General features: G+C 40.5%; 2 protein-coding genes across 3 annotated transcripts in view; one reads left to right on the forward strand and one right to left on the reverse strand.

Annotated features, from left to right (window-relative positions):
- Positions 1–3,657, forward strand: part of LOC118933378 (platelet-activating factor acetylhydrolase) — a 38,792-nt gene extending 35,135 nt beyond the window's left edge. For both annotated transcript variants that reach the window (XM_036927594.2, XM_036927595.2), the window contains exons 10-12: positions 191–361; positions 2,609–2,757; positions 3,197–3,657. In XM_036927594.2, the coding sequence (XP_036783489.2) occupies positions 191–361; positions 2,609–2,757; positions 3,197–3,339 (463 nt within the window). In that variant the 3' untranslated portion in view covers positions 3,340–3,657. The remainder of the gene's footprint in view (positions 1–190; positions 362–2,608; positions 2,758–3,196) is intronic.
- A 3,126-nt stretch (positions 3,658–6,783) lies between these two features.
- LOC118933370 (tudor domain-containing protein 6-like) lies at positions 6,784–27,165 on the reverse strand. The gene is given in 4 exon segments (XM_036927570.2): positions 6,784–6,813; positions 11,114–11,203; positions 12,483–12,607; positions 20,448–27,165. Coding segments are annotated over 4 exon segments (6,297 nt in total). The 5' UTR covers positions 26,500–27,165.
- Positions 27,166–27,205: the final 40 nt, after the last annotated feature.

The raw sequence follows: 27,205 nt of genomic DNA on the forward strand, positions 1-27,205 counted from the left end.
AAATTTCAAGTCCGCTACCTTATTAAGTTTCTCATATCTCCTTCAGACACCAAAATATAGAATACCAGTGAGATTACCCATAATAAACTAGTGTGGTGTGTGTCCATCCATCAGAGCATTGTTAGAAATTCCTGTATGTCAGCTGGTGTGTAACCAGCCCTTCTTTATCATTGTCGACAAATATCTTTAGATGCGGAATCGCACTGGATGCATGGATGTTTCCAGTGGGTGATGAAGTGTGTTCCAAAATACCTCAGCCCCTCTTTTTTATCAACTCAGAACGGTTCCAATACCCTGCTAATATCATCAAAATGAAAAAATGCTATTTACCTGGAACAGAGAGAAAAATGATTACAATCAGGTAAGTATTAGTAGGTGACATATTTCATCATCTGAAACAGAAACTTGAGACATTGATAAACATCGATACCATTTGGTGGCCATTATAGAATCGTTAAATCCGTGTTCAGGCTTCCAGTAAGGGAAGCTCTTAGATAACCTCAGGTTCTAATGCATTTAGGCTTGCTTTTTTAAAAGGCAAATGTTTTGAGTAGTGTTAATATATGTAGCTCATATACTGATAATTAGAATTTGCATTAGGATTCATGCAATTTTATCTAGACATAAGAAAAGGCCCACACATTTTGGGGGTGGGAGGTGAGGATGTATTCCATCACAAAGCTAGGCTAGGAACTCTTTTTAAAAAAAGGTCAGATCATCTGTTGAGGCCTACAATGTGTTTACCTGTTTACAAAGTATGACTTTATAAATTCCCATAAGCTGTAACGGGGTCCCCTTGAGTGTTGGCAGTATGCTTACATCATGGACATGAAAACGAAATCTCAATAGGATTTTGAACTCACAATGAAATATTCACAACGAAAAGCTAACACAACATAGAGCCCATCCCTCTCCCACCTGAAACCGGGTTCTTTTAGGAGGACAGAAGCAGTGGCAAGAAGGGAACACATGCCAGCAGAGGCAAGAGTGTGGGTTCAGAGAATGGGGGGGTCTTTTCCAACTGAGGTGGTCAGAAGAGGCTGCTTGGAAGACATGGGAGCAGAACTGGATCTCGAAGAGAGAGATGGCGAGGAAAGGTCCGGGTATTTTAGGTAAGGACTTCAATTTAGCTTATTTGTATGTGCAAGTCTATTTAATTCTAAGAGAGAAATAATACAGAATGCCCAACCTTCTCTCAACAGTACTTCCTTACTAGGCTCTCACTCTATCTTTGTTTCTTCCCTTCTCTGCTAGAAACCTTGAAAGAATAGCTTATCATTTCATACATCATGCCCCTAATGCACTTCCGCTTTGACTCCTGTGCTCTCGCTTCCTGAACCCCCACCAGTGTACCGAAACCGGCGCTACTGAGGGTGTAAGAGGCCCAGCAGCCTACTTGCAGTCTCAGCCTTTCTCTCTGCCTCCCGTCCACACTGTTGGCTATTCCTGGTTCTTTACCCTGGGCCGCCCCAGTCCTGCTCCTCCCATCATTCAGACTGCCCCCCTTTACCTCCCCCACTCTCTCCTCCTCAAGCCACTCCATGTTAGGGGCATCCGGGCTTCTGTCCTCAGCTCTCCCGTGACCCTGACTCTATCTTCTTTATGCTTCTGACAATCACATTTCAACTGCAATGTGGAGAAGAGTGACAGGGAGTCAGGGGGCTCTGTTTTGAATACAGATAATGAAAGGAATGGTGGTCTGCTTACAAGTAGCATGAAGTAGAGGAAGAGTTGCCTGGGTGGGGCTGGAAAGATGTATTTTAATTTTGGAATGTCTTAGCTTGAGACAGGGAACCTGGTAGAGATGCCTGGCCATAAACTGAGCAAGTATAGAATTTGTATGTTACAGATGAAACCTTTGGAGTAGATGAGACAGCAAAGTGAGGAAAGAATTGTTGAGAACAGAATCTTGAGGAATGCCTACATTTACATGTAGGAGTAGAGGCAGTGGAGAAAAGAGCAGTTAGGGAAAGAACGGAGGGTACAAACAAGGGAAGAGAAGGTCAAAGAAATAGAGGGGGAAAAAAATGAGAAAAAGTCAAGTGTTAAATATCTCAAAGATAGTGGAAAATGAGCACTAAAAAAGGCCATTCTGTTTGGAGTTAGGCTGCTGGCAAATTTAAAGGGCAGAATGTGTAATACATATATATAAGGTGCTTATAGTTTAATACAAAGAAAAGTGCTGATTTTAAAAAATCTACTTAATCTAAGGCTTAAATGCAAACTGTTTTGCTTAGCATCAGATAAACATCAAAGGAGCAGGTTTCTCTAAGTCAGGGTCCCGTCAGTATATAACACATTCCAGCTACGCAAATTGGAAGTACTGTAGTCCACTAAAAAGCTGGAATCATTTCTTCTAAACCCAAAATGGCAAGTAAGACAGGAATCTTTGAATTGTTTATCTAGAGGGGAAGATGAATATACATTCTCAGATCCCTAAATGAACAGCCTGTGACCCTTAAATACATCTAAGGAGGTCGGATCTACAAGTTTTGTTTCCTTGGTTTTCAGTCAACAGGCCAGCCAGGCCAGTATTCCTCCTGCACCCTAACTGTAAAAATAATTTTGTGAAACAATGTGATTTGTAAATGTCTCATTTATCTTTCAGGGGTTCAGTCCATCAGAATTTTGCTGACTTCACTTTTGCCACTGGCAAAGTAATTGGATACATATTCACATTAAAAGGAGAAATAGATTCAAAGGTAGCCATCGATCTTAGCAACAAAGCTTCATTAGCATTCTTACAAAAGCATTTAGGTAAGAAATTAACAATCTTTCACGACTGTAAACCAGGTGATTCTCAGGACAGCTGCTTATTTTAGTGTTACATTAATCCCATTTTAACTGTCCGGTTAGTTTACAATGTAACCTAGCAGTAAATCAGTTTGAAAACAAAAACTGGAGTTTAATTTTGCTGCTTTGTATACTATATATCATAGACAGCACGTCTGCCTGTTAAAGAAAAGTCTTTCTCTGAAGACTGGGGGGGACGTCCATCCTGAGGACAGCACAGTGCCTCAATCCCATCTCATTCAAGGGCACCCGCTGAAGCCATGTGGCAGCTCTCAGGGAACACCTTGCTTCCAAAATCACAATGCAGTTTGGGTAATTTGTGATGCTATGCTGCCACCTAGAGGCACAGAACCGTATAATGTTCACAGAAGTGTTAACGTGTTTATGAACATTTGTTTTACAGAACTTCAGAAAGACTTTGATCGGTGGGATTCTTTGATTGAAGGGGAAGATGATAATCTTATTCCAGGGACCAACATTGACACAATCAGCCAATATGTCAGTCTACAGAATTCTACAAGAATAGAGAAATACAATTTAGACTAAAAGCACTTTTTAAAAGTCTTGTTTAGAGACTATCTAAAAGTGTGTGTGTGTGTGTGTATGTATGATTTTAATGTACTTTTCTCAAATAACTTATATTAAAAAGTGTAGGCTATGCCATAATAATGATTGAAGTCTAGATTAAGATTCTTTTTTCATTTAAATGTGAAGAAATACTGCTGTATATAAAAATCAAAACCAGCCTAAATTTTAATTTTACTAAAAGGATCCTTTTTACTGTCAAAATTAATAACTGCTTTTATATTACTCTAATTGAAAGTATATTAAAACAAGCACAATGCCAAAGAAAACATGTTGATGGGCTAACACTCCCTAAAATTACAATAAATCATTTCTTGCCTCTTTTTTCTGTTATGAGTAGAATTGAGTTTTAGCAACATAGTATTCTAGGTAGAATTTGGCAGTACTTCCCTCTGACTCTTGGTCATGCTAAGAAAATTAGATCAAGCAGATAATAAAGCCATTGTTTTACCACACGATTAGTGATTCTGTACAATTTCAATATGATGACTAAATGGGGAGCAGATAAGGGAAAGAATTTTGGAGACAAAGCAAAGGCAGAAGATTAAAGTGGATTAAAAAACAGTCGAAAATTTCTGGGACTTCCACTCCTAGGAATTTACCCAAAGAAAACAACTCAGATTCAAAAAGACAGATGCAGCCCTATGTTTCTTGCAGCACTATTTACAATAGTCAAGATGTGGAAGCAACCTAAGTGTCCATCAGTAGATGAATGGATAAAGAAGATGTGGTACATATACACAATGGAATACTATTCAACCATAAGAAAGAAACAAATCCTACCATTTGCAACAACATGGTTGGAGCTAGAGGGTGTTATGCTTTGTGAAGTGAGTCAGGCGGAGAGGGACAAGTACCAAATGATTTCCCTCATCTGTGGAGCATAAGAACAAAGCAAAGCTGAAGGAGCAGAATAGCAGCAGACTCACAGACACCAAGAAGGGACTAGCTTTTACCAAAGGGGAGGGGTGGAGGAGAGAGGGAGAAGGGGATTGTGGGGTATCATGATTGGTGCACATGGTGTGTGCGGGGTCACTAGGAAGACAGCGTAGCTCAGGGAAGATAAATAGGGACTCTGTGGAATCTTACTGTGGACAGTGACTGCAGTGAGGTATGGGGGGAACTCGATAATAAGGGTGAATGTAATAACCACATTGTTTTTCTTGTGAAACCTTCATAAGAGTGTATATCAATGATACTTTAATAAAAAAAGTTGGAAATTTGTTTACAGTCACTTTAATGCTTTATCTGACAGATTCTCCTTACAAAAGGAAGGTAAGACAGCCCAGAGATTCCAACTAAAACACATTAGTTATTCACCCAAAGGCCATGAAGGATAACAAAGGAAACATTCAGAATTACTTTTACACTGCTTTATTTTCCAATTTAATTTATTTAATAAATGTTTTTAAAATCTCTATGCAGTAGCGGAAGTCAAATGGAACAATAAATGGAAGTAAAAAGCTAACTTAAAAATTATGCACTTACACATCTGGGAGCCATAGGAAGTGGTTTTTTTGTTGTTTCCCAAGGGGTACAAAAATATATGCCACTCATTAGCTGAGTATATTTTAGTTTGAGTATGGTCTTGTTTCTATGAATTCTCCATAATTAAGCTTAATTTACCATGTGTGAAGAGGGTTAGTCAGTAAGCAAACCTGCTTAACTATTCCACCCCTAACCCTTTTGCCCTTAATAAGTTATTGTGTATTCCAATTTGGCATTTCAGGCCTATCTTAACGTTTTAAGGTACAAAATCACTCATTTGAGATATCTGATATCCTATCCTCTACCTACTCAGGTTAAAATTTTTTAAATAGAGACTTAAACTCCTTAGCATAGAACTGAGGACTTTTTCTATAGTCTGGCCCTAACACCTTCTCTGACATTTCCTCCCAGTAGTTCACAACTCTGTCTACTACATGATTGAACCAAATTTGTCTATTCATTATCCCAGGGACAAGCAATAATAAACTCATCTCCCTCAACTGTGTTTGATTCAAATCTTCCTTCTACTTGTTGAAACTATACCCAGTTTTTAAGCTCTTATTCTCACTATCCCCATCAGGCTTCGGGGGCTGATAATGTTCCCTGTGCATACACCTGTTCCCACTGTCACACAGCAAACCATCTGATTCACTTTAGAAATGGGTAGCCCTGTTGCCTTCGTGTACCATCCCATGGCACCCACCTTAAAATCCTTTGTTCGTGGTACATGAAGACGATGACAGGAGAAAATAAGTGCTGGAAGGATCCAATGAGTTCAAGCTAAAAACTAACCTACCACACTATTGCTGAGTATCTTTCTGGGAACAAGGAAATATTTATTGAATATCTTCTCCTTTCCAAGCACTTTACATGAATTATGTCTAATCTTAGAAACACTGCAAGAAACATCTTATTATTCCCGTTTTACAGGTATGGAAGATAAGATAAAGCTCAAAGATGTTACATAACCTGCCCAGGTCACATATCTTGTAAACTGCATATTGCTAGAATCTGTTTCCTAAAGCCAGATCCATACTTTGCATACTCCCATCTATACAAAGCCATGTTTTAAAGGCATGGACTTTAAAGCTAGATGGATCTGGGTTTGATCAAGCCTCTGAGACTCACTAGGTCTTTGACATTAGGTAAGTTATTTAACTTCTCTAAAAAGCTTTAATTTTCTCTGAGATCTAATCTGTGCATCTCAGAGTCAAGGATTAGATGACAACATGCATTTAAAGTACCAGTGAGTGACTAACACATAAGAGTTAACATTTAATATTACTATTTCCCCCATTATAGACTTGTGATTCCATTACTACAGATATTCCCAAACCAGATATTCCAGAATCCTATTTCCTTTTTCATGAAATGAGACCACCAGACCTTTAAGGATAAATTTTATTCAAATCTTGCATCACATTAGAATACTTCCAAATTCAAACATAATATTAGTCAAATGCTTAACTAAACAGACAAGTCAAAGTTGCAGAAACAGAACAAAATATTCTGAAGAAGTTACTATGAACAAAAAGTCATCCTCCTAAGTAGCATCATATAATAGTTATAAACCTATCATTTTTCATTTAAAACACTTTATTCAAAGGAAACTAAAGTAGTTTTTTTAAATTTTAGTAATGTGTTAGCAAGTTGAGCAAAATAAACCTCCCAACTTATTAGAAACATAACACATTTAAAGGGAGAAGGAAGATCCCAGATCCACATGTACAGCAATACCCCTAAAATACACAGCACAGTCATTTGAGAGCTATTTTTGTTTTTGACACATCAAAGTTTTAAAAAATGACAACTTCTTCTGATTACATGCTCTCAGTTTTCTCAAATACTCTGTTGGTCTGGATAAAAGTCCACTTGCTTAAGAACGGTTTCTCATTGGCCACATCTATGGCTCCACAGTTAAATCTCTATCACCTTCAGACCCCTTTTCTGAAACAAGAAGAGAAAAACCTCAAATTGAGAAAGAAACATGAAAAGAAACAAACTACATGGATGCCACCAAAAGCATTTAATTGGGGAAATTTTGAAATATTAAATTTTAAGCAAATTAAAAATGGGGAGAAGGGACATATGAGTATTCTAATTATTGTAGAGAATTGTTCCTACAGAAATGTTTTTTCTCTTCTTAGTATTTTGGTTCTCACACTCTACCTATTATCAAGCAAAGTTTCTCTAAAAGATTATGAAATTGGCATATGTTGTATTTTGCTAGAATGACATAAACAAGGCTAATAACTAATTAGTCCTTATTCTCTGAGCATGTATATTTTTCACATACTGCAAAAGGCACCAAGAGCCGACTGCATCCACAATGTGCCTCGATTCTAAGAACAAGTGTGTTATTTATGTACAAGACTATGCCATAACCAGGTTATTCCAACAAATTGAATCTTATGCAGATAAACTAAAAATCCAGAAAAAATCCCAAGACATCCTTTAGCATGCAAAGATTGTTTGAATGCTTGAACTAATTAACACTGAGAACATGCTATAATGTATGAATTTATCAGATTCACAATCTAATTTTCAAGATGAATTCGCTCAACAAACAAACTTCCTATATTTCAAGAAACCCTCTTCTTGGTTATTTCTCCCCATAAGCACATTTCACATTTCCAGCTAAAGAGTTTCATTTTTTTCTTTTCTACTACTAACACCCAAGGACATTGATAAGCCATTTTGTTTGAGGATTCAGGGTAATGATATCTTTAAGATTTGGCAATCTGGGTGATAAAAGCATTTTAAAAACACAAGTTACCTTTAAGGGCAGTACTATCCAATGACATGAGGTAAAGATCTTTTCCCACTGTTTGGAATATAACCCAACAAAAGAAACCTCTGAATTAATACCAATTTTTAAATTATAGACACAAAATAATCAAAATATGAAAATCTGAATCAGAAAAATGGTAAACAACAAAAAACTAATTCTTTAAAAGTAGGGCAAACCGATTTCATAGTGAAGAATCACTTCAAGTACATTTTTTATTTTTCAAATATTCATTTCTCTGAAACATCTCCACTGGAGCATTCCACACAGCGAGTAAGGTATGCTTTTCCAATTTTAAGCTCCCTACGATCCACAACTTTGGTGTTTGGTGCATTGTTTACAGAGATGCTACTCAAACATATTAACCATGGTGAGCCACAGATACTTTATTAAAGACTTAATAAAGGATATTTCTCCTATATTCCATTCAACAACAAACAGCACTGTGTGCATGCATGATGACTATACAGAAATTAATTCATGAGACATATTCTTATGGTGAAATGAAATAGCTTAAATGAAAAAAAATTTTAAAAAAAATGTAGTCAGACTTCCAGATCATAGTGACCTGATGTATCACAAAAATTAGTCACGTGTAATTTAATACCTCATGATATTCACTTTTTAAGGAAATCCATTTTATTTGTGGACAGGCATATCTCTCTTCAAATTTAAGAAAAGGATCATTTAAATTGCATTAACAAACAAATCAAAACATATAAAGCCTTACCGATACTAGTTTCTATAGGTGCTACTTTGTGATTAGTTAAAGCCAGAGGTAGTTGTGTCTATATTATTTTATGAACACTTTCAATCATCTGAAATGGTTCTGTTCTACTTGGCAGGTATAGGGCAGTTTATCCAAACAGAAACTTGTTGTGTAGATCTGTGTATTTGGTTGTCATTCTTGAAAATTAATGGATGGCAAAGATCAGAATGTAAAAGAAAGTTTTAGTAAATACTGATGCACCTTAAGTGAAGCAGGCTGTTGTTTTTGACAAGTAAACAAAAAATGAAATTAACCTAAGGCAAAGAGAGATGTTCAATGATTTGTCATAGTGAAAAATTTCAAATGATCTAAATGTCCAGTACTAGGAGAAATGGTTTAATAAATTATTGACCATTAATGTCATGCAATGCTATATATCTATGGCCTTCTGGCTGCAGCCAAATAGAGTAAGCTGACTATAGCCTCTCTTACACTGATTACAACTAAAACATCTAGAAAAAATACACAAAGCAACTACCTGCAGACTTTGAAAAGTAAACAGGAACAGGCAGATGGAAGAATGAAGAAAAACTTGAATAAAAGGAGTGAGTTTAACAGGTTTTTCTTTTTTCTTTTTTTCCCTCCGTCTCCTAATTTTGACTGGGGGTTGGACCAAATCAGAGCCCAGGACGGATGGACAGCAAAACTGAGAAATCCTCTATTTCCAGCGGATTGGGAAAAGAGGCCCCTGAATGCTAGAGAGCAGGGAATAGGTGAGAAATCCCTTCATTGGTTTTCTTTCCCTCCCTCTCTCCCTTCCTTCCTTCCTTCCTTCCTTTCTCCCTTCTTTCTTTCTTCTTTTTCAATTTTTCTGCTTCTGGCGGGTCCTGAGAGTGGCCCCAGCTACTGCCTGGGGACACAGCAGCACCAGTGCGGGCGCCTGAAGATCTGAGAGAAGACTCTGGCCAGTGGAACTGGGAAAGGGGCCTTCAGTCCATCTGGAGTGGGGAGGGAGAATTATCTTCTCCTCTTTTCTCTATTTACTTCACTCCAAAAGTGTGCTCAGTCTGCCAGCACTGCAGAATAGCACAGAGGGAAGCCTTGAGAGAAACATGCTTTCTGTCCAGAGGACCAGGCCAAGGGGTCCCTACAGAGGAACAAGATAGCCCTTCAGTCAGAAAGTGTGGAAGAAATCTCACAGAGGAAAAAAATGGAGAATTCTGAACCCTGAATACCATATAAGAACTGAGATAAGTGTCAAGGTTACCCCTGAACTATGCATAGCAGAATAGAACCAATTAAGCATAGCAGTCTTTAACAGCCTATAAACCACTGCCCATGTCTCTGAGAGGCTTGTGTCCTGGGCAGACCTGAACATCACAGCAAAGACTCAGAAAACTAGACTGACATGGGAACCATCAAACACAGAAGGAGAGAGAGAACTTGTGGTGTGAACCCAACTGGTTGATGACCTGCTAAAAAAAAATCTTCAATATTTTCTAGAAGATTTTCACAGGATCCAAAGTCTTGCAACATCATATTCAAAACATTCAGGATGCAATCCAAAATTACTCATCATACAAAGAACCAGGAAAAGCTGATAATTTCTCAAGATAGCAGATGCAATCCCTGAGATGACCAGATAAGGAACTATCAAAGATTTTGAAGCAAGAGGTCCAACAAATTCCAAACAGAATAAACTCAAACGCCCAGGTATTACAATAGCCTGGGAAAATGCCACCATATAATTTTAAATGAAGAACACAGAATGTACAATTGTATGTATAATGAAATCAACTATGCTTCAAATACATAACTGACATATTCCACATAAACAGAAAAAATTCTAAAAGAAAACCAAACTGATCAGTCTTTCTTTGATGGATGTATTATATAGGTGACTGAAACATTCACCGTGTTAACTTTGCCATTTCACCAGATTTTCTGAATCAAAAGTATTTTTATAAAGGTCACAGACACCAAACGACTTTCAATTGTTAAATCCTAAAATCAAAATCAAGGAGTAAAACATTAATAACTAGTTTGCCTAAAGGGACACCTCACATAAAGTTCAGAAGCATTGATTTTGTTATTGATATTTCTCATTGTTATTACAGTATTAGTATTTTTTTCTCTATTCTTTCTAAACACAAGGGTTTTGGAAATAGTTTAAGTAGCCTTTAAAAATGAAGGGCAATGCCTTGTCTAGCTTGGATTAATACTTAGTCTATAGGCACAGACCTGATCATCTACATTTGCCCTCTTACAGCACTAAATTATGTTTTCTACCTTTATCTTGCATCTACCTACCAATTCAGCATTTCCTTAAAAAAAAAAATAAGGGAGAAATGTGGGATTCACATATAAATCAAGTATAAAAATCAAATGAATAATCATATCTGACTTGATTGTTTATAGTTCATGATCCGTGATCAAAACCGAAAGTTTCTGTGATACGACTGCCCTTGCACTGTTCACCATGTAAGAACTTATTCACTATGTAAGAACTTGTTCACCATGTAAGAACTTGTTCGTCATGCTTCAGAAGATTGGAGACTGTTGAGAATTAGGCTTGGGGTTGATTAATGATTGTGCATTGAGTCCCCTATCAGAATTTTATTGCTGTTAACAACCATTTAATATGAGAGATGCCCTCTCAAAAAAAAAAGAAAATAAAACCAGAATCTCAAAAAGAAAAAAAAAAATGAAGGGCAATGATCTCATTGATTACTATTTATGTAATTCTATACCCCAGATGGACTCTTATCCACCTCGGGTACACCATTCCAGACATCCTCAGGGTTCACTATCTCCTCCACACCATTTGAAAGGTTCAAAACCTACAAGAGAAAAGAAAATATTTACTACAAATTGGTAGTTTCCAAAAAGTGGAGCAATCCTCTTCAAAATGAAATACTTTAAAAGGCAATGGAAATGATTTTATTAAACTTCAATCTTATTTTTGAACTGAATGGCACTTTAGTTCAAAAAACATATATTGAGTATCTATGCCTAGGGATCAAAGATGGATAAAATTTAGATCTCAAGAAGTTCAAAATTTGGTGAAGAAACAGGCCTCTCAGCAGATAATTACAATACAATGTAGGAAGTACAGACTTCTGCAGCAGGAAGTGTAGGAATATAATACAGGTAGAAAGCCTTTATGGGTGATGGAGAAGAGATGGAGAGATTTAGAAAGTAATGGTAATGAATGCTTCCTGGAAGAGGCAATGGCTGGAGTAAATGTTTTAAAGAAAAGTGGAAATTAACAAGTTTGGGAAGGTGACAGAATACAGGTGAATAGAAGTGCATTATTAAATATATCAAAGAAGCCAAGTGGAAAAGTATATATAAGAGAAGTCAGGTAGTTTGATGTCCATCTGATATAATGTACAAAACATGAAGAAGTAGAGAGCTAAGGCTGGAGAGGTACATGGATACGCAACCCCAGGTCCTCTAGAGGACAATGCCATGTTAGTGAGCTTGACTTTTCTATTCTAGACTAGCAGTGCTCAAATTTTAATGTTATAAGAATGCATATTCCTGGCCTTACCCCCAGAAATTGTGAATCAGCCAGGCAGGGCATGGTCTGGGGATCTACAATTTTAGAAACACACCAAGTGATTCTGATTTAAGTGGTTTTCAGATCACAGTAGAAACACAGTGAACTGGAAGTGCCCAGGAAATGTTACACTCAGGAATGAAGAAGTCAGATCTGCATTAGGCAAACTTCACACTGGCAGTATGGAGGATCCATGGAAGGAAGACTAGAAGTAAACCCAATACAAGGTCATTAGAGTAACCTGGTTTGAAAGGAGGGATTTAACCAAGGCAGTGGCATTAGGTATAAAAAGTTTTAACTAAGAGATAAGAAGTGGAAAGTATGGAACTTGGTGACTGATAGGATTTCAGGGGAAAGGGGATGAGAGAGCCAAGGATGACTGCTTGCTAAGATGCTTATATGTGAACTTTCTAAATGATTTTCACGCTGAATCAAATAATTGGGGGACCAAACAAGTGAAACTGTTCAATTGAATTTTCTAGTCTGATAAAGTTTGGTAGAATTTCCTTAGCAGTCTGCAAGTACATGTTTAGATAAAGCACTTCAACTTTACTTACCCTTGTGCCTTCATCAGCTATTTCCAAAATCTCACATTTAGACCATGTGTTTCTTAGGCTTGACCACACAACACATTTGGAACCAACGGTAAATCCCTTCAGAGGGCAGGTGTTCTCTGTTTGAGCTGCCAAATTGAATAGAGTAAAACCCAATACATGCCTCCTAATCCTTTAATGTGAGCTATACAAACAAAGTATTTCCTTAATTTGCATTTACTATTATTCCTCTATAATCAATATCGTATCTGGTGTATGTCCTGCCTCCTTGCCTCAATTTTATTTTAAATCCGCCCAGGGCTCTCTTTCCATAGAATTCCTACTATGTTCCTCAAAAAACACCACCATCATGTAATGTGTTTTGCAAGGCTGTGAATCTGATTCCTAACACTGAAATTACTACCAAAAACTTGTTATTATTGCCACTTGTGGTGTGGTCTATGGTTACAGCAGTCATTTCTCTAGTGAAGCAGCATATTGCAAGTGAGCAGACATTCTTATCACAAAGCTACTACTTATTATTATTAAAATGTGGCAACGAGGAACAAAAATTTAAGGCAGCATTTAAATAAACTATCATATAGCCACAAGATGGCATACTATGGATTTAAAATATTTGTAAAGTTATTTGAGGGATTAAAAATGCAGGATTCAACAGTGTAAGATAGTATGATCTCTATTTTGTTTTTGAAACTATGCAAATTGACATACACAGGGCAAAAGACAACAGGAAGGGAGTAAAGCACGGCATTAATATCGTCATTTCTTGGTGGTAGGAGTGTGGTGAGTTTGTCTCCTTAGTTTATTGTTTTCTCTATCAGACACAATGACTCGAATTTAATAATAGAAAAATTGACATTTAAAATGTTTAACTTTGATTATTTTTAAAACCCTAAAAGTTAGCCATTTCATGTAATATTTAAATCTTATTAAGTAGCCAAGAAAATAGCTACTTAGCAATAGTAAAAAATAATGTAAAAGCCATAAAAATAGCAAAAAATCATCATTTATAGAAACATTAATGACAATAAATGCCCTCTAACATTATCTTATGGCTGTTAACTTTTTTGTCCATAGGGGCTCCCTACATCTGGCTTTGAGTTAAGGCTTTCTAAATGAATGGCAAGGCATATGCATGAAACAAAACAGTTGAATTTGAAAAATCTGCTAAAATGATCTCTGTCATCAATTCATACCTATAGTAGTGCTTGGCAAAGGAACACTATGATTTTTTAAAAAACTTACTAAGAAAGATAACCTCTTGATTTTTTTGGTATCATTAATCTACAATTACATGAAGAACATTGTGTTTACTAGGCTCACCATTCACCAAGACCCCCTACATACCCCTTCACAGTCATTGTCCATCTGCGTAGTAAGATGCTGTAAAATCACTACTTGTCTTTTCTGTGTTGCACAGCCCTTCCTGTGCCCCCCACGCACTATACATGCTAATTGTAATACCCTCTTTCTTTTTCCCCGCCCTTATCCCTCCCTTCCCACCCATCCTCCCCAGTCCCTTTTGCTTTGGTAACTGTTAGTCCATTCTTGGGTTCTGTGGTTCTGCTGCTGTTTTGTCCCTTCAGTTTTCCTTTGTTCTTATACTCCACATATGAGTGAAATCATTTGGTACTTGTCTTTCTCTGCCTGGCTTATTCCACTGAGCATAATACCCTCTAGCTCCATCCATGTTGTTGCGAACGGTAGGATCTGTTATTTTCTTATGGCTGAGTAATATTCCATTGTGTATATGTACCACACCTTCTTTATCCATTCATCTACTGATGGACACTTAGGTTGCTTCCATTTCTTGGCTATTGTAAATAGTGTAGTGATAAACATAGGGGTGCATCTGTCTTTTTCAAACTGGAGTGCTGCATTCTTAGGGTAAATTCCTAGGAGTGGAATTCCTGGGTCAAATGGTATTTCTATTTTGAGCATTCTGAGGAACCTCCATACTGCTTTCCACATGGTTGAAGTAATTTACATTCCCACCAGCAGTGTAGGAGGGTTCCCCTTTCTCCACAGCCTCGCCAACATTTGTTGTTGTTTGTCTTTTCGATGATGGCGATCCTTACTGGTGTGAGGTGATATCTCATTGTGGTTTTAATTTGCATTTCTCTGATGATAAGTGATGTGGAGCATCTTTTCATGTGCCTGTTGGCCATCTGGATTTCTTCTTTGGAGAACTGTCTATTCAGCTCCTCTGCCCATTTTTTAATTGGATTATTTGCTTTTTGTTTGTTGAGGCATGTGAGCTCTTTATATATTTTGGATGTCAATCCTTTATCTGATCTGTCATTTATGAATATATTCTCCCATACTGTAGGATACCTTTTTGTTCTATTGATGGTGTCCTTTGCTGTACAGAAGCTTTTTAGCTTGATATAGTCCCACTTGTTCATTTTTGCCTTTGTTTCCCTTGCCCAGGGAGATATGTTTATGAAGAAGTCACTCATGTCATGTCCAAGAGATTTTTGCCTATGTTTTTTTCTAAGAGTTTTATGGTTTCATGACTTACATTCAGGTCTTTGATCCATTTTGAATTTACTTTTGTGTATGGGGTTAGACAGTGGTCCAGTTTCATTCTCTTACATGTAGCTGTCCAGTTTTGCCAGCATCATCTGTTGAAGAGACTGTCATTTCCCCATTGTATATCCATGGCTCCTTTATTGTATATTAATTGGCCATATATGTTTGGGTTAATGTCTGGAGTCTCTATTCTGTTCCACTGGTCTGTGGCTCTGTTCTTGTGCCAATACCAAATTGTCTGGATTACTGTGGCTTTGTAGTAGAACTTGAAGTTGGGGAGCGAGATCCCTCCCACTTTATTCTTCCTTCTCAGGATTGCTTTGGCTATTCGGGGTCTTTGGCGGTTCCATATGAATTTTTGAACTATTTGTTTCAGTTCATTGAAGAATGCTGTTGGTAATTTTATAGGGATTGCATCGAATCTGTATATTGCTTTGGGCAGGATGGCCATTTTGACGATATTAATTCTTCCTAGCCAGGAGCATGGGATGAGTTTCCATTTGTTAGTGACCTCTTTAATTTCTCTTAAGAGTGTCTTATAGTTTTCAGGGTATAGGTCTTTCTCTTCCTTGGTTAGGTTTATTCCTAGGTATTTTATTCTTTTTGATGCTATTGTGAATGGAATTGTTTTCCTGATTTTTCTATTAGTTCATTGTTAGTGTATAGGAAAGTTACAGATTTCTGTGTGTTAATTTTGTATCCTGCAACTTTGATGAATTCTGATATTAGTTCTAGTAGTTTTGCAGTGGAGTCTTTAGGTTTTTTTATGTACAATATCATGTCATCTGCAAATAGTGACAGTTTGACTTCTTCTTTACCAATCTGGATTCCTTGTATTTCTTTGTTTTGTCTGATTGCCATGGCAAGGACCTCCAGTACTATGTTGAATAACAGTGGGGAGAGTGGGCATCCCTGTATTATTCCTTATCTCAGAGGAAAAGCTTTCAGTCTCTTGCTGTTCAGTATGATGTTAGCTGTGGGTTTATCATATTTGGCCTTTAATATGTTGAGGTACTTGCCCTCTATGCCCATTTTGTTGTTTTTATCATGAATGGATGTTGAATTGTGTTGAATGCTTTTTCAGCATCTATGGAGATGATCATGTGTTTTTTGTCCTTCTTTTTGTTGATGTGGTGGATGATGTTGATGGATCTTCGAATGTTGTACCATCCTTGCATCCCTGGGATGAATCCCACTTGGTCATGGTGTATGATCCTCTTGATGTAGTTTTGAATTTGGTTTGCTAATATTTTGTTGAGTATTTTTGCATCTATGTTCATCAGGGATATTGGTCTGTAGTTTTCTTTTTTGGTGGGGTCTTTGCTGGTTTTGGTATTAGGGTGATGTTGGCTTCATAGAATGAGTTTGGGAGTATTCCATCCTCTTCTATTTTTTGGAAAACTTTAAGGAGAATCGGTATTATGTCTTCTCTGTATGTCTGATAAAATTCCGAGGTAAATCCATCTGGCCCGGGGGTTTTTCTTGGGTAGTTTTTTTTATTACTGCTTCAATTTCGTTGCTGGTAATTGGTCTGTTTAGATTTTCTGTTTCTTTCTGGGTCAGTCTTGGAAGGTTGTATTTTTCTAGGAAGTTGTCCATTTCTCCTAGGTTTTCCAGCTTGTTGGCATATAGGTTTTCATAGTATTCTCTAATAATTCTTTGTATTTCTGTGGGGTCCGTCGTGATTTTTCCTTTCTCGTTTCTGATTCTGTTGATGTGTGTTGACTCTCTTTTTCTCTTAATAAGTCTGGCTAGAGGCTTATCTATTTTGTTTACTTTCTCAAAGAACCAGCTCTTGGTTTCATTGATTTTTTTCTATTGTTTTATTCTTCTCAATTTTATTTATTTCTTCTCTGATCTTTATTATGTCCCTCCATCTGCTGACCTTAGGCCTCATTTGTTCTTCTTTTTCCAATTTCGATAATTGTGACATTATACTATTCATTTGGGATTGTTCTTCTTTCTTTAAATATGCCTGGATTGCTATTTACTTTCCTCTTAAGACTGCTTTTGCTGCGTCCCACAGAAGTTGGGGCTTTGTGTTGTTGTTGTCATTTGTTTCCATATATTGCTGGATCTCCATTTTAATTTGGTTGTTGATCTGTTGATTATTTAAGAGCATGCTGTTAAGCCTCCATGTGTTTGTGAGCCTTTTTGCTTTCTTTATACAATTTATTTCTAGTTTTATACCTTTGTGGTCTGAAAAGTCGGTAGAATTTCAATCTTGGAATTTACTGAGGCTCTTTTTGTGGCCTAGTATGTGACCTATTCTGGAGAATGTTCCATGAGCACTTGAGAAAAGTGTGTATCCTGTTGCTCTTCGAAGTAGAGTTCTATAGATTACTATAGGTCCATCTGTTCTAGTGTGTTGTTCAGTGCCACTGCGACCTTACTTATTTTCTGTCTGGTGGATCTATCCTTTGGAGGGAGTGGTCTGTTGAAGTTTCCTAAAATGATTGCATTGCATTCTATTTCGCCTTTTAGTTCTGTTAGTATTTGTTTTGGTGCACCTGTGTTGGGTGCATAAATATTTATAATGGTTATATCCTCTTGTTGGACTGAGCTCTTTATCATTATGTAATGTCCTTCTTTATCTCTTGTTACTTTCTTTGTTTTGAAGTCTGTTTTGTCTAACACTAGTACTGCAACACCTGCTTTTTTCTCCCTGTTGTTTGCATGAAATATCTTTTTCCATTCCCTTGACTTTTAGTCTGTGCATATCTTTGGGTTTGAGGTGCGTCTCTTGTAAGCAGCATATAGATGGGTCTTGCTTTTTTATCCAATCTATTACTCTGTGTCTTCTTATTGGTGCATTCAGTCCATTTACATTTAGGGTGATTATTGAAAGATATGCACTTATTGCCATTGCAGGCTTTAGATTCGTGGTTACCAAAGGTTCAAGGATGGCTTGTTTACTACCTTACTGTCTAATTTAACTCACTTATTGAGCTATTATAAACACAGTCTGATGATTATTTCTCTCCCTTCTTATTCCTCCCTCCTCCCTTCTTCATATGTTGGGTGTTTTGTTCTGTGCTCTTTTTAGGAGTGCTCCCATCTAGAGCAGTCCCTCTAGGATACCCTGTAGAGGTGGTTTGTGGGAGGCAAATTCCCTCAACTTCTGCTTGTCTGGGAATTTTTTAATCCCTCCTTCATATTTAAATGGTAATTGTGCTGGATACAGTATCCTTGGCTCAAGGCCCTTCTGTTTCATTGCATTAAATATATCATGCCATCCTCTTCTGGCCTGTAAGGTTTCTGTTGAGAAGTCTGATGATAGCCTGATGGGTTTTCCTTTGTAGGTGACCTTTTTTCTCTCTCTGGATGCCTTTAATACTTTGTCCTTGTCCTTGATCTTTGCCATTTTAATTATGTGTCTTGGTGTTGTCCTCTTTGGGTCCCATCTCTTGGGAGTTCTGTGTGCCTCCGTAGTCTAAGCAACTATTTCCTCTCCCAGTTTGGGGAAGTTCTCAGCAATTATTTCTTCAAAGACACTTTCTATCCCCTTTTCCCTCTCTTCTTCTTCTGGTACCCCTATAATGCAGATATTGTTCCTTTTGGATTGGTCACACAGTTCTCTTAATATTGTTTCATTCCTGGAGATCCTTTTATCTCTCTCTGCGTCAGCTTCTATGCATTCCTGTTCTCTGGTTTCTATTCCATCAATGGCCTTTTGCATCTTATCCATTCTGCTTATAAATCCTTCCAGAGTTTGTTTCACTTCTGTAATCTCCCTCCAGACATCTGTAATCTCCCTCTGGACTTCATCCCTTAGCTCTTGCATATTTCTCTGCAGCTCTGTCAGCATGTTTATGATTTTTATTTTGAATTCTTTTTCAGGGAGACTGGTTAGGTCTGTCTCTGCAGATCCTCTCTCAGGTGTTGTCTGAACTATCTTGGACTGGACTAAATTTTTTTTGCATTTTCGTGGTGACAGCGGTGGCTGTAGGCAGGTTGCAGGTGTGTCAGCTGGGAGAAGAAAGTCCTTTCCTGCTTGCTGGATGCCTTACCCTTCTCTGCTGCCTGTGTCGGTACTCGCACTCCTGGAGCAGCCACCAGGTTAATCCCCTAAGCTGCTGTGGGCAGGGTCTCCATCAGAGCAGCGCGGAGCCCTGCAGGGAGTGGCAGGCACTCCAGGTGCGCTCCTCTGTGATAGCGGCACCCCTGGCGGGCAGCTGTATGCCAGCAGTGGCCTTTGGGTCTGGCCTAGACGGCTGTGTGTTGGGCTGGGATTCCAGTTGGCTGCTGTGAGCGCGCCTGCTCCCTCTGGCTCTGCTGCAGGTGCGCGCGGGGCTCTCCCGCGCAGGCCTCTACTGGGCTCCTTTGGCTCCACTGCCGCCGGTGCGCGCGAGCCGTGCCCAGGCTGTTCAGTCGCTGCTGCTGCGGGCTAGCACAAGCCTGTCCTGGTCCCCTCTCGTGCCATTGGCGCACGCGATCTGCTCCTGGTCCCTTCCGGCGCTGCCGCCACCGGCACTCCCTGCCACTCTCCCGCTACTGGGCCAGTGTGTCAGGGTCCGCGCCGGTTAGAGGACCGACTGGCAGGCTGCTTAGTGCCATGAGGGGCCTCAGAGCTGCACTGCCTCCCCAGGGTTTAGGGCGCCTAAGTTTCCCCGAGATTCCCAGCTGCTGACTATGTGTGCCGGGATAACTTCGTCCAGCTATGGGGTCCCTATCTCTTTAAGACTTGCAGAAAGCACTTGCTTTTCTTTTGTCTCAGGGGCGCAGGTTGTGGGGACATGCCCACAGGTTTTGCTTTTCCGTCTCTCTAATATCCAGCACCCCGTGCACCTTGTGTCTGTGTTCCGGGTGTGGATTTCTAGAGCTGGTTGTTCAGCAGTCCTGGGCTTTCACTCCCTCCCCGTTCTGACTCCTTTCTTCCCGCCAGGTTTTGGGGTGGGGGAACACTCAGGTCCCGCCTGGCAACAGCTTGTATCTTACCCCCTTCGTGTGATGTTGAGTTCTCACAGATGTAGATGTATCCTGGCTGTTGTACTGCATCCACTGGTGTCTCTTTTAGGAATAGTTGTATTTATTGTATTTTCATAAATATATATGTTTTGGGGAGGAGATTTCCTCTGAACTACTCATGCTGCCATCTTCCTGTGATCCTGAATATAACCTCTTGATTTTAAAGACAGTTTCCATTTCAAGTAAGATTACCTTTGGAGACACACATTTTAGGCATTCTATTTTTAAACAAGTAAATCAGCATTTCACCTAGCATGTAAAGTATTACTTTATACTGACCTCACAACTTAATTTCCCCATGTTTAGAACACCCCTCATGAAATCCAAATCTGATCTTCTATTCAGGTTTTAATCTATTTCTCCCGAAACTGATTTTTTAAAAATTCAAATGAGAATTGTTCTCTTTTAAGACAAGTACTTTTGAAAGCCATGGAGTTAAATGAAAGTGAAAAAGAAAAATTCACATACCTGAGGCATGATCTTGTAAAGCCTTATTGTGTTTCCTTCCATCTCTGGATTCTTCAGAGAACAAAGAGGTCAGCGATGCAAGGACATCTCTGTTTGTATATTCCGTAAGTTCTTCTTGATGCATGTTCATTCCGACCTGCATTTCAGAATCACACTTCTCTCCATGGAGACGCAGTGGTAACCTATGCTGGTCATCAAAACATTCCACACAGTTTGATTTTCTCGTATCCTCAGCACACATGGGTTCTTGGGCTTCCTAACTAACTCTTAAAGACAAAGGGTTTATTTTGTCATCTAGACACAGCTGGGCTGTAGGTAATTCTGGCTCTGGCTGCTTCTCGGCTTCACTGTTGAGGGGAAGCTTCGCTGTCAATGGTGGCAGGACAGCTTCTTCTGTGTCGCAGCATTGAGGGAGTGGGGCCATCGGAGATGCCAGGCCTAGCTCTGCTTTTTCTTCATCCCCAACTAGAGAATGCTGTAGCTCAATGGATTCTAGTTGCAAGAATTCTTGTGATTCATCATCAGGAGAAAGTGGCACCTCAAGTGAATTCAGTTCTAACAGCTCCTTTGGTTGACCAGCACGAGGGGATGATGTGTTAAATCCTGTCATTAGGTATTCGTCATCAAACTTTGCTTTGTCAACCAAATGGCACTCTACTTTACCTTCCAGTGCCTCAGTGCCAATTTTTTCTTTATCTGGGTGTTCAAAAGCTTCAAACAGGTCATCAGGTTCAGAGTCCCAGAATTTACTTTGTTTGCTTTCCATAACGTTCAGACCGTTTTCGATTCTTTCAGAGAGCTCATCCATCTGTGGTTCCACATATAGCGTTTTACCTTGTCCAGCTTTACTGCTCAGTTTCTTACGTCCACCATCAGGACTGGGGCACTCAAGTGCTTCCTTTAAACCTGCGCCATTTTTCTCATAGGGCAGATCACTGTTACTCATACCAATCTTAGAGTATTTCTTCATTTTCTCATTAATACTTTCACCTTTGCTTTTCAGGTCAACAACTGCTAAAGGGATATCACAAGCATCCCTTTTGATTTCTACTATTCTTATTTCCAACATATCTTCTGTTACTATTTCATAAAAATAGTCACTTCCTTCTTGAGGGCACATGCCTTCTGAAATATTAAATCCTGAGAGGCAACATGGAAAGGCTTGCATGGGAACCACCAAAAGTTCAGAAGGAATGTTCCAGAGTGCTTTTGGGTCCACACAGTCTTCAATGTTTCCAAAGTCCACAAGCCTGACAGATACAAGGTATTCTTCATAAATATTGGTGATAAGTGCCCTATAATAATTTCCATCTTCTCTATGTCTCACTATGCAAGGATCTCCAATATGAGGACATGAGATACAACTTCTCCCATCTGTTAGCAGTTCTCCAGCAGTTTGTACTTCTACTTCTAAATACTGCAGTATCTCAGTATCGGCAAATCGACACCAAAAATATTCAGGTCCATCTATCACAGTGGCATATGCTCTTATTACCTTCATCTTTGGATTATACCAGTTAAGAAATATTGAAATGTCTATGTCTGATCTGTTGACAGACTGTGAACTGATATTTTTATTTATTTGGGTAGAAGGTCCTATTTGAGATGTTTCATGTAAAGCATATCTGTTAATCATATCTTCTGCTATGATCCCATGTTCATCAGCAAGAATAACTTCCCATCTGTCTTGAAATTTGACAAATTCACATCTTATCTGAGCCTCATCTGTCCTTAGAGAAAAGTAATGCATCATTTCCTTACAGTTTAAAATCTCAGGAGCCCAACGTCCTCTTAAGGAGCAGTGAATGCACAATCCTGGTAATAGTGCATTAGTAAGGTCAAGCTTGCCTACTTTGTTAGTGTGAACCACAGACATATTGCCATAATCTATAAACTGTACAGAGACAAGGTCATCTGACTCTTGTTCCATGACCATGGCACGATACCATAAATTGTCTTCTGGAAAAATGGCGCACACTAAATCTCCTCCTTGCAGAGGTGGACCTGCATAATACTCAGGCCTTGCTCTAATATCATTTAATCTCTCTGAAAGACAAGTAATTTCAGCTTCATCTTCCATTAGCTGAATATAAAAATCAAAAACATCATTTATATGAGAAAGATATACAGTTGTTTTAAATCCAGGCAGTATAGTCTTCTGAGGGATCTCAGAAATTTTTAGAGGCAAATGTTTGCTGTATGAATCCCCTATTTTTCTCTCTGAAAGAGTACCTTGTAGTTCTGTGACTTTCAAAGGGGGCTCAGCAAAATTTTCTTCTTTCTTTTCTATTGTTAATGGAGACACTTGATTATTTTTATTTTCCACAGAGTCCTGATATGGAGTGATTAAGGTTGCCTTTGTTGAACTTTGTAAAAGTTTGGGCTCCTTACACGCTAAGCTGGCCTTAGATTCTCCCAGTATCTCCACAGTGTATAACTTGTTCTCTGTTTTACTTAAATACTCTGTTGGTGACAACTTCTTATTCTCCTGTTTTACTTCAGATGTTTCGGTTGCAGAGAGGAGGGCTTCAATTTCTTCTTTTTTTCTTGTCCCACCTTTATAACCAAGTAGCCCTAACTTCTCATTAATATTAGCATTAATTTGAATACTATCATCATATAGTTCTATAATCAGTCTTCCATTTGGATCTTTTGCTATGACCAAAGCCTTCAATGACTTATCTAAAATAGTCTCCTTTAACCATGTTGTAACTTCTTCTGGTATATGATCAGGAATATCAGATAATAAACATTTAATAGCTTGCATGGGCAAAAGTAAGACATTATATGCATCACTAGGAATTGGAAGCAGATCATCCATTGCCACCACATAAACGTTCCCAAAATCAACAAAGAAGACTTTACTTGGTTCTTTTTCTATTATTATCCCCCTGTACCAGATTCCATCAGTATACTTGGCAAGACACAAGTTTCCAGGAATCAAGGGAGCGGTTTTTAAATTCAGCAAAACTTTACTTAACTGTGTAATATTACGTGACAACTGTTCTAAAATATTTGCATTTTTTTCCAGTTGGCAATAAAATGTCCAAGGGTCATCAACATGTGTTATATACACTGATTCTTCACTTCCAATTCTCATATCATGTGTTGAATAGTAATAAGAATGTAGCTGAACAGAGGACTCCAGAGGTTTCAGAAGCTTTACTCGTCTTGCAAGTCTCTTTTCTACCAAAAAATGGCATACACTCTGAAAGGGTGTTAGCAAATCGACGACCAACAGTTCTTCATCACGTATTGAAGTCAACGCAAATATTGTGCATTTTAATTCTAGATTGTCTTCCCATGCATTATCCACAAAGTTACTAAAAGCTTGTATTGCCTCTTCATTCCAAATAAAGGGATTTGGACCAGTTGGTTGAATTAAATTATAAAGACTGCACCTAAAAGCCTGAGCCTTCACTTTGAGAAACTCTTCACTAATTGAATAAATATTCTTCACAGATACCTTTTCTTTGTCTCCATAATCTACAAATATTACATTGACATGCTCTGAATATTGTGCCCCACTAATCAGAGCTCTGGACCATTTTCCATTTACTGTTCGTTTTGCTAAGCAAGCAGGAGTGGTTCCCTGGTAAGGAGTAGCTGTCTTCTTGCAATAGTCCTGAATATTACACATCAGAGTTTTAAGTTCTTTTACGTTCCTGGTCAGCTGGCACCAGAAATGGCCAGGGTTTTCAATGTAAGACACTTTGACTTCTACTGTACTTCCAACTTCTAGCTCTCCTTCACAAGAAGAGCCTGGCTTATTTTCCAAGAAATTCCGTATAAGAGAAGAATAAACAGATACTCTTTTCTCTTTTTCCTGCACAACTAGTCCAGTTGAAACATTTGTAACTGTTGGGCCAGTCAAAACTTCCGAAACAGACTTGGTTTTAGTATTCCTCTTGGCTTTCTGTTCCACTTCCATCTTCTTGGCAGAGGATATTTTGTTATTCTCCACAGCAAAATGGTTTGAAACATGCCCTGGAGAGTGGGCACTTAAGGGAATATTTTCCTTTGTTTCAAATTCCTGATACTTGGCATATCCAGCTTGTGCAATTACCTTACTAATGTTTTCTTCTCCTGTTCTTGATTCATCCAGAATCTCAATAACATATTGATTATTGTGCTTAGCAAGGACATGGATAACTAATTCTTTGTGGAGCACAGTCTTTTTAAAAAAGGAAATTGCTTCCTCGCTCCAGTTTTTTCCCAAAGGCCAAATATCAGCTAGTGTGCACTTCAGAGCCAGTTTGGGGAGTTGCCTGAACTGAGGCAGCAGCATCCTCATGTCACGCCAGTCCACATTTTCTGAGTTGCCTCGGTCAACTAAAAACACATCCACTCTCTCGTCATCTAATTTGGTGATGATCGCCCGATAATAGCCATTTTCTTTCCATTTGACACAGCAGAGGTCATCAGGTTCAGGTTTCAGAACTACACCATCCAACTTACTGGCCGAAGAATAGAAACTGCACATTCTCTTCATCAATTTGCTGAAGGTGCCATTGTGTTTCCTCAACCTAATCCAAAACTCAGAAGGATTTTCAACAAACTCTACCTGGACATCATAGAAGGCATTTATCTTTAACTGGATAGATTTTAAGGCTGGGAGTGAAATCTCTTCTTCCATTTCTTTAGCAGGAGACTGAGAGTGAAGACCCCTTTCTGCTTCCTCCTCCTCTTCCTCCTCTCTTCCCTGGCCCTGAAGGAATCTGTCCACCAAGCAACAGGACTGTACTCCGAACGCACAGTTAAGATTAATCCCATCTTCTCTATACAGGGTGACATAATACACATGTTCAAAGGAACAATAAAACTCGATCTTTGCATTCACTGCCTGGCCCAGGATCAGCGTCTTCAGGTCACCCACCTGTGACCGAGACCAGCCTCCCCCACGGTCCCAGAGTCCATACAGGGCACAAGGGTAGGTCACCACAGGCATTCGAAAATATTCGGGCAGCAGGTAGCGGAGGCTACTGCAACTCACCAACTCCTTCCTTCCATAGTCCACGTGAAGCACCTGGGCACAGCGCTGGAGCGGAAATGTCTCGAGCAAGAGCGCCCTGTACCAGTGCCCATCCCATCCACAGGATGCGCACGGAGAGCCCGGCTTATCTGGGCTCTCCTCCCCCTCGTTCCACGTGGCACTACTGGAGTTCTCATCGCTTGTCCCCGTGGAACCCCGGTATGTCTGCACCATGCTCTCAGACAGGCGGTGGATCTCCTGTGAGAGGCTCCGGAGCTGGCAATGAATGCGGTGGGGGTGGCACACCTGGGTTACCACCACGGGCTCCGTCACGCCCAGCTGCAGTTGGGGATAGAAGTAATCCAGGCCAGGACGCTCTTGCTTGGGGAGGATTCTCGGGAGGCCTGGGGGCTCGGGGCCCATGCCAGCAGCGGCCGTGGTGAGGTAGGGTTTGAGTAGCAAGCGGAATAGGCTGCTGGGTACCTGCCGGGCCAGGCCAAGCGCCTGCATCTGCTGGAACACACTGGGCACCTCCAGGAGGACCAGGCGATGGAGGAGCAGCACGTCCAGGACCCGCCCGTGCACCTCCTTGCCCTGCAGGTTGCTAAGGAAGTCCACAGCCCTCGACGGCCAGGGCTGGGGCTGGTCCCCGCCTGCGCTGCCGCCGCCTGCTGGCACCAGGCCGGCCAGCACGCAGCCCAGCACGGCGGAGGGCATATGGAAGAACTCGCTGCACCCCGGAACCAGTGAGTCCGCGCTGGCCGTGACGGTGCGGCCCTCGTCAAGCAGGAAGACGCGGCTCTCCTGTGCCTGGTAGCTGACCACGCGGCAGCGGTGCCACAAGAGCCCCACCTGCACCAGGCACAGTTCCCCCGGCGAGACCAAGGCGCCTCCCAGCGCCCCGGGGCCGCGACTAGCCGCCGCTTCCTGTATCTTTCTGTGCAGCCGCAGGTACTCGTCCTGCCGCTGGCCTACCAGCCCCCAGAGCTGCACTGGGATCGCCTCAGGATGCACGTCCACGAAGGACACCTGCAGGACCAACGAGGACCCCGGCGTCGGCAGCCAGGGCATCGAGCACATCTCCGCGGCGGCTGCGCTCACGGAGCTGTCAGAGCGGCGGGCCAGGCCCGCGAAGCCCCCCCGCAAGGAGATTCCCTCAAACCCCGATTCAAAGGACAATGGGACTGGGTGGGATGCCTGGTGAAGCGCGACTCGTAGGACCCGGGCTACCTGACCAACCGCTCACCGTTGCGCAGACGCGCCGGTACTTGCAGCACGTGGAACCCCCGCTTCCGGCCACGGGCCGCGGGGGTTGGGGCTCCGCGGGGTTGGAGCGCGGCGGGGACCAGGGCTGGAGGTTGGCGTGAGGGCCGTTCAAGGGGCCACGAGGCGGCAGGACTGGGACACAACCTGCTCTCCCCAGAGTGCTAGCCTGGCAGAGCGCAGTGGGGAGGTCCACACGCGGAGTTACTTCTTCTCCCCGTCCAACTAACCCCCACCAAGCGCCGTACGCCGTGCGCGGCCCTAGCCTGGGGAGCAACGCGAAGCGGAAGCGCCAACTGCACGTTCCTGGGCGTCAGGCGCGAACTCTCAGCGGCCCGGGGGCGCTATCAGGCCGCCGCGAGGGGGCCCTGCTTGTGCTCATTCGGGGTCTGACCTGGAACAAGTTACTACCCTCTCAGCAGGCTGAGGAGTGCAAGCTGCTGAACCTGTTGGATTGTGTGAATTGATAGAGTTGTCGTGAAGGTTAGAATAAAGTGTGAGGGCCCATATGGAGACTGTTAAA

This window comes from Manis pentadactyla, chromosome 16, assembly GCF_030020395.1.
Source record: "Manis pentadactyla isolate mManPen7 chromosome 16, mManPen7.hap1, whole genome shotgun sequence".
Lineage (NCBI taxonomy): Eukaryota > Metazoa > Chordata > Mammalia > Pholidota > Manidae > Manis > Manis pentadactyla.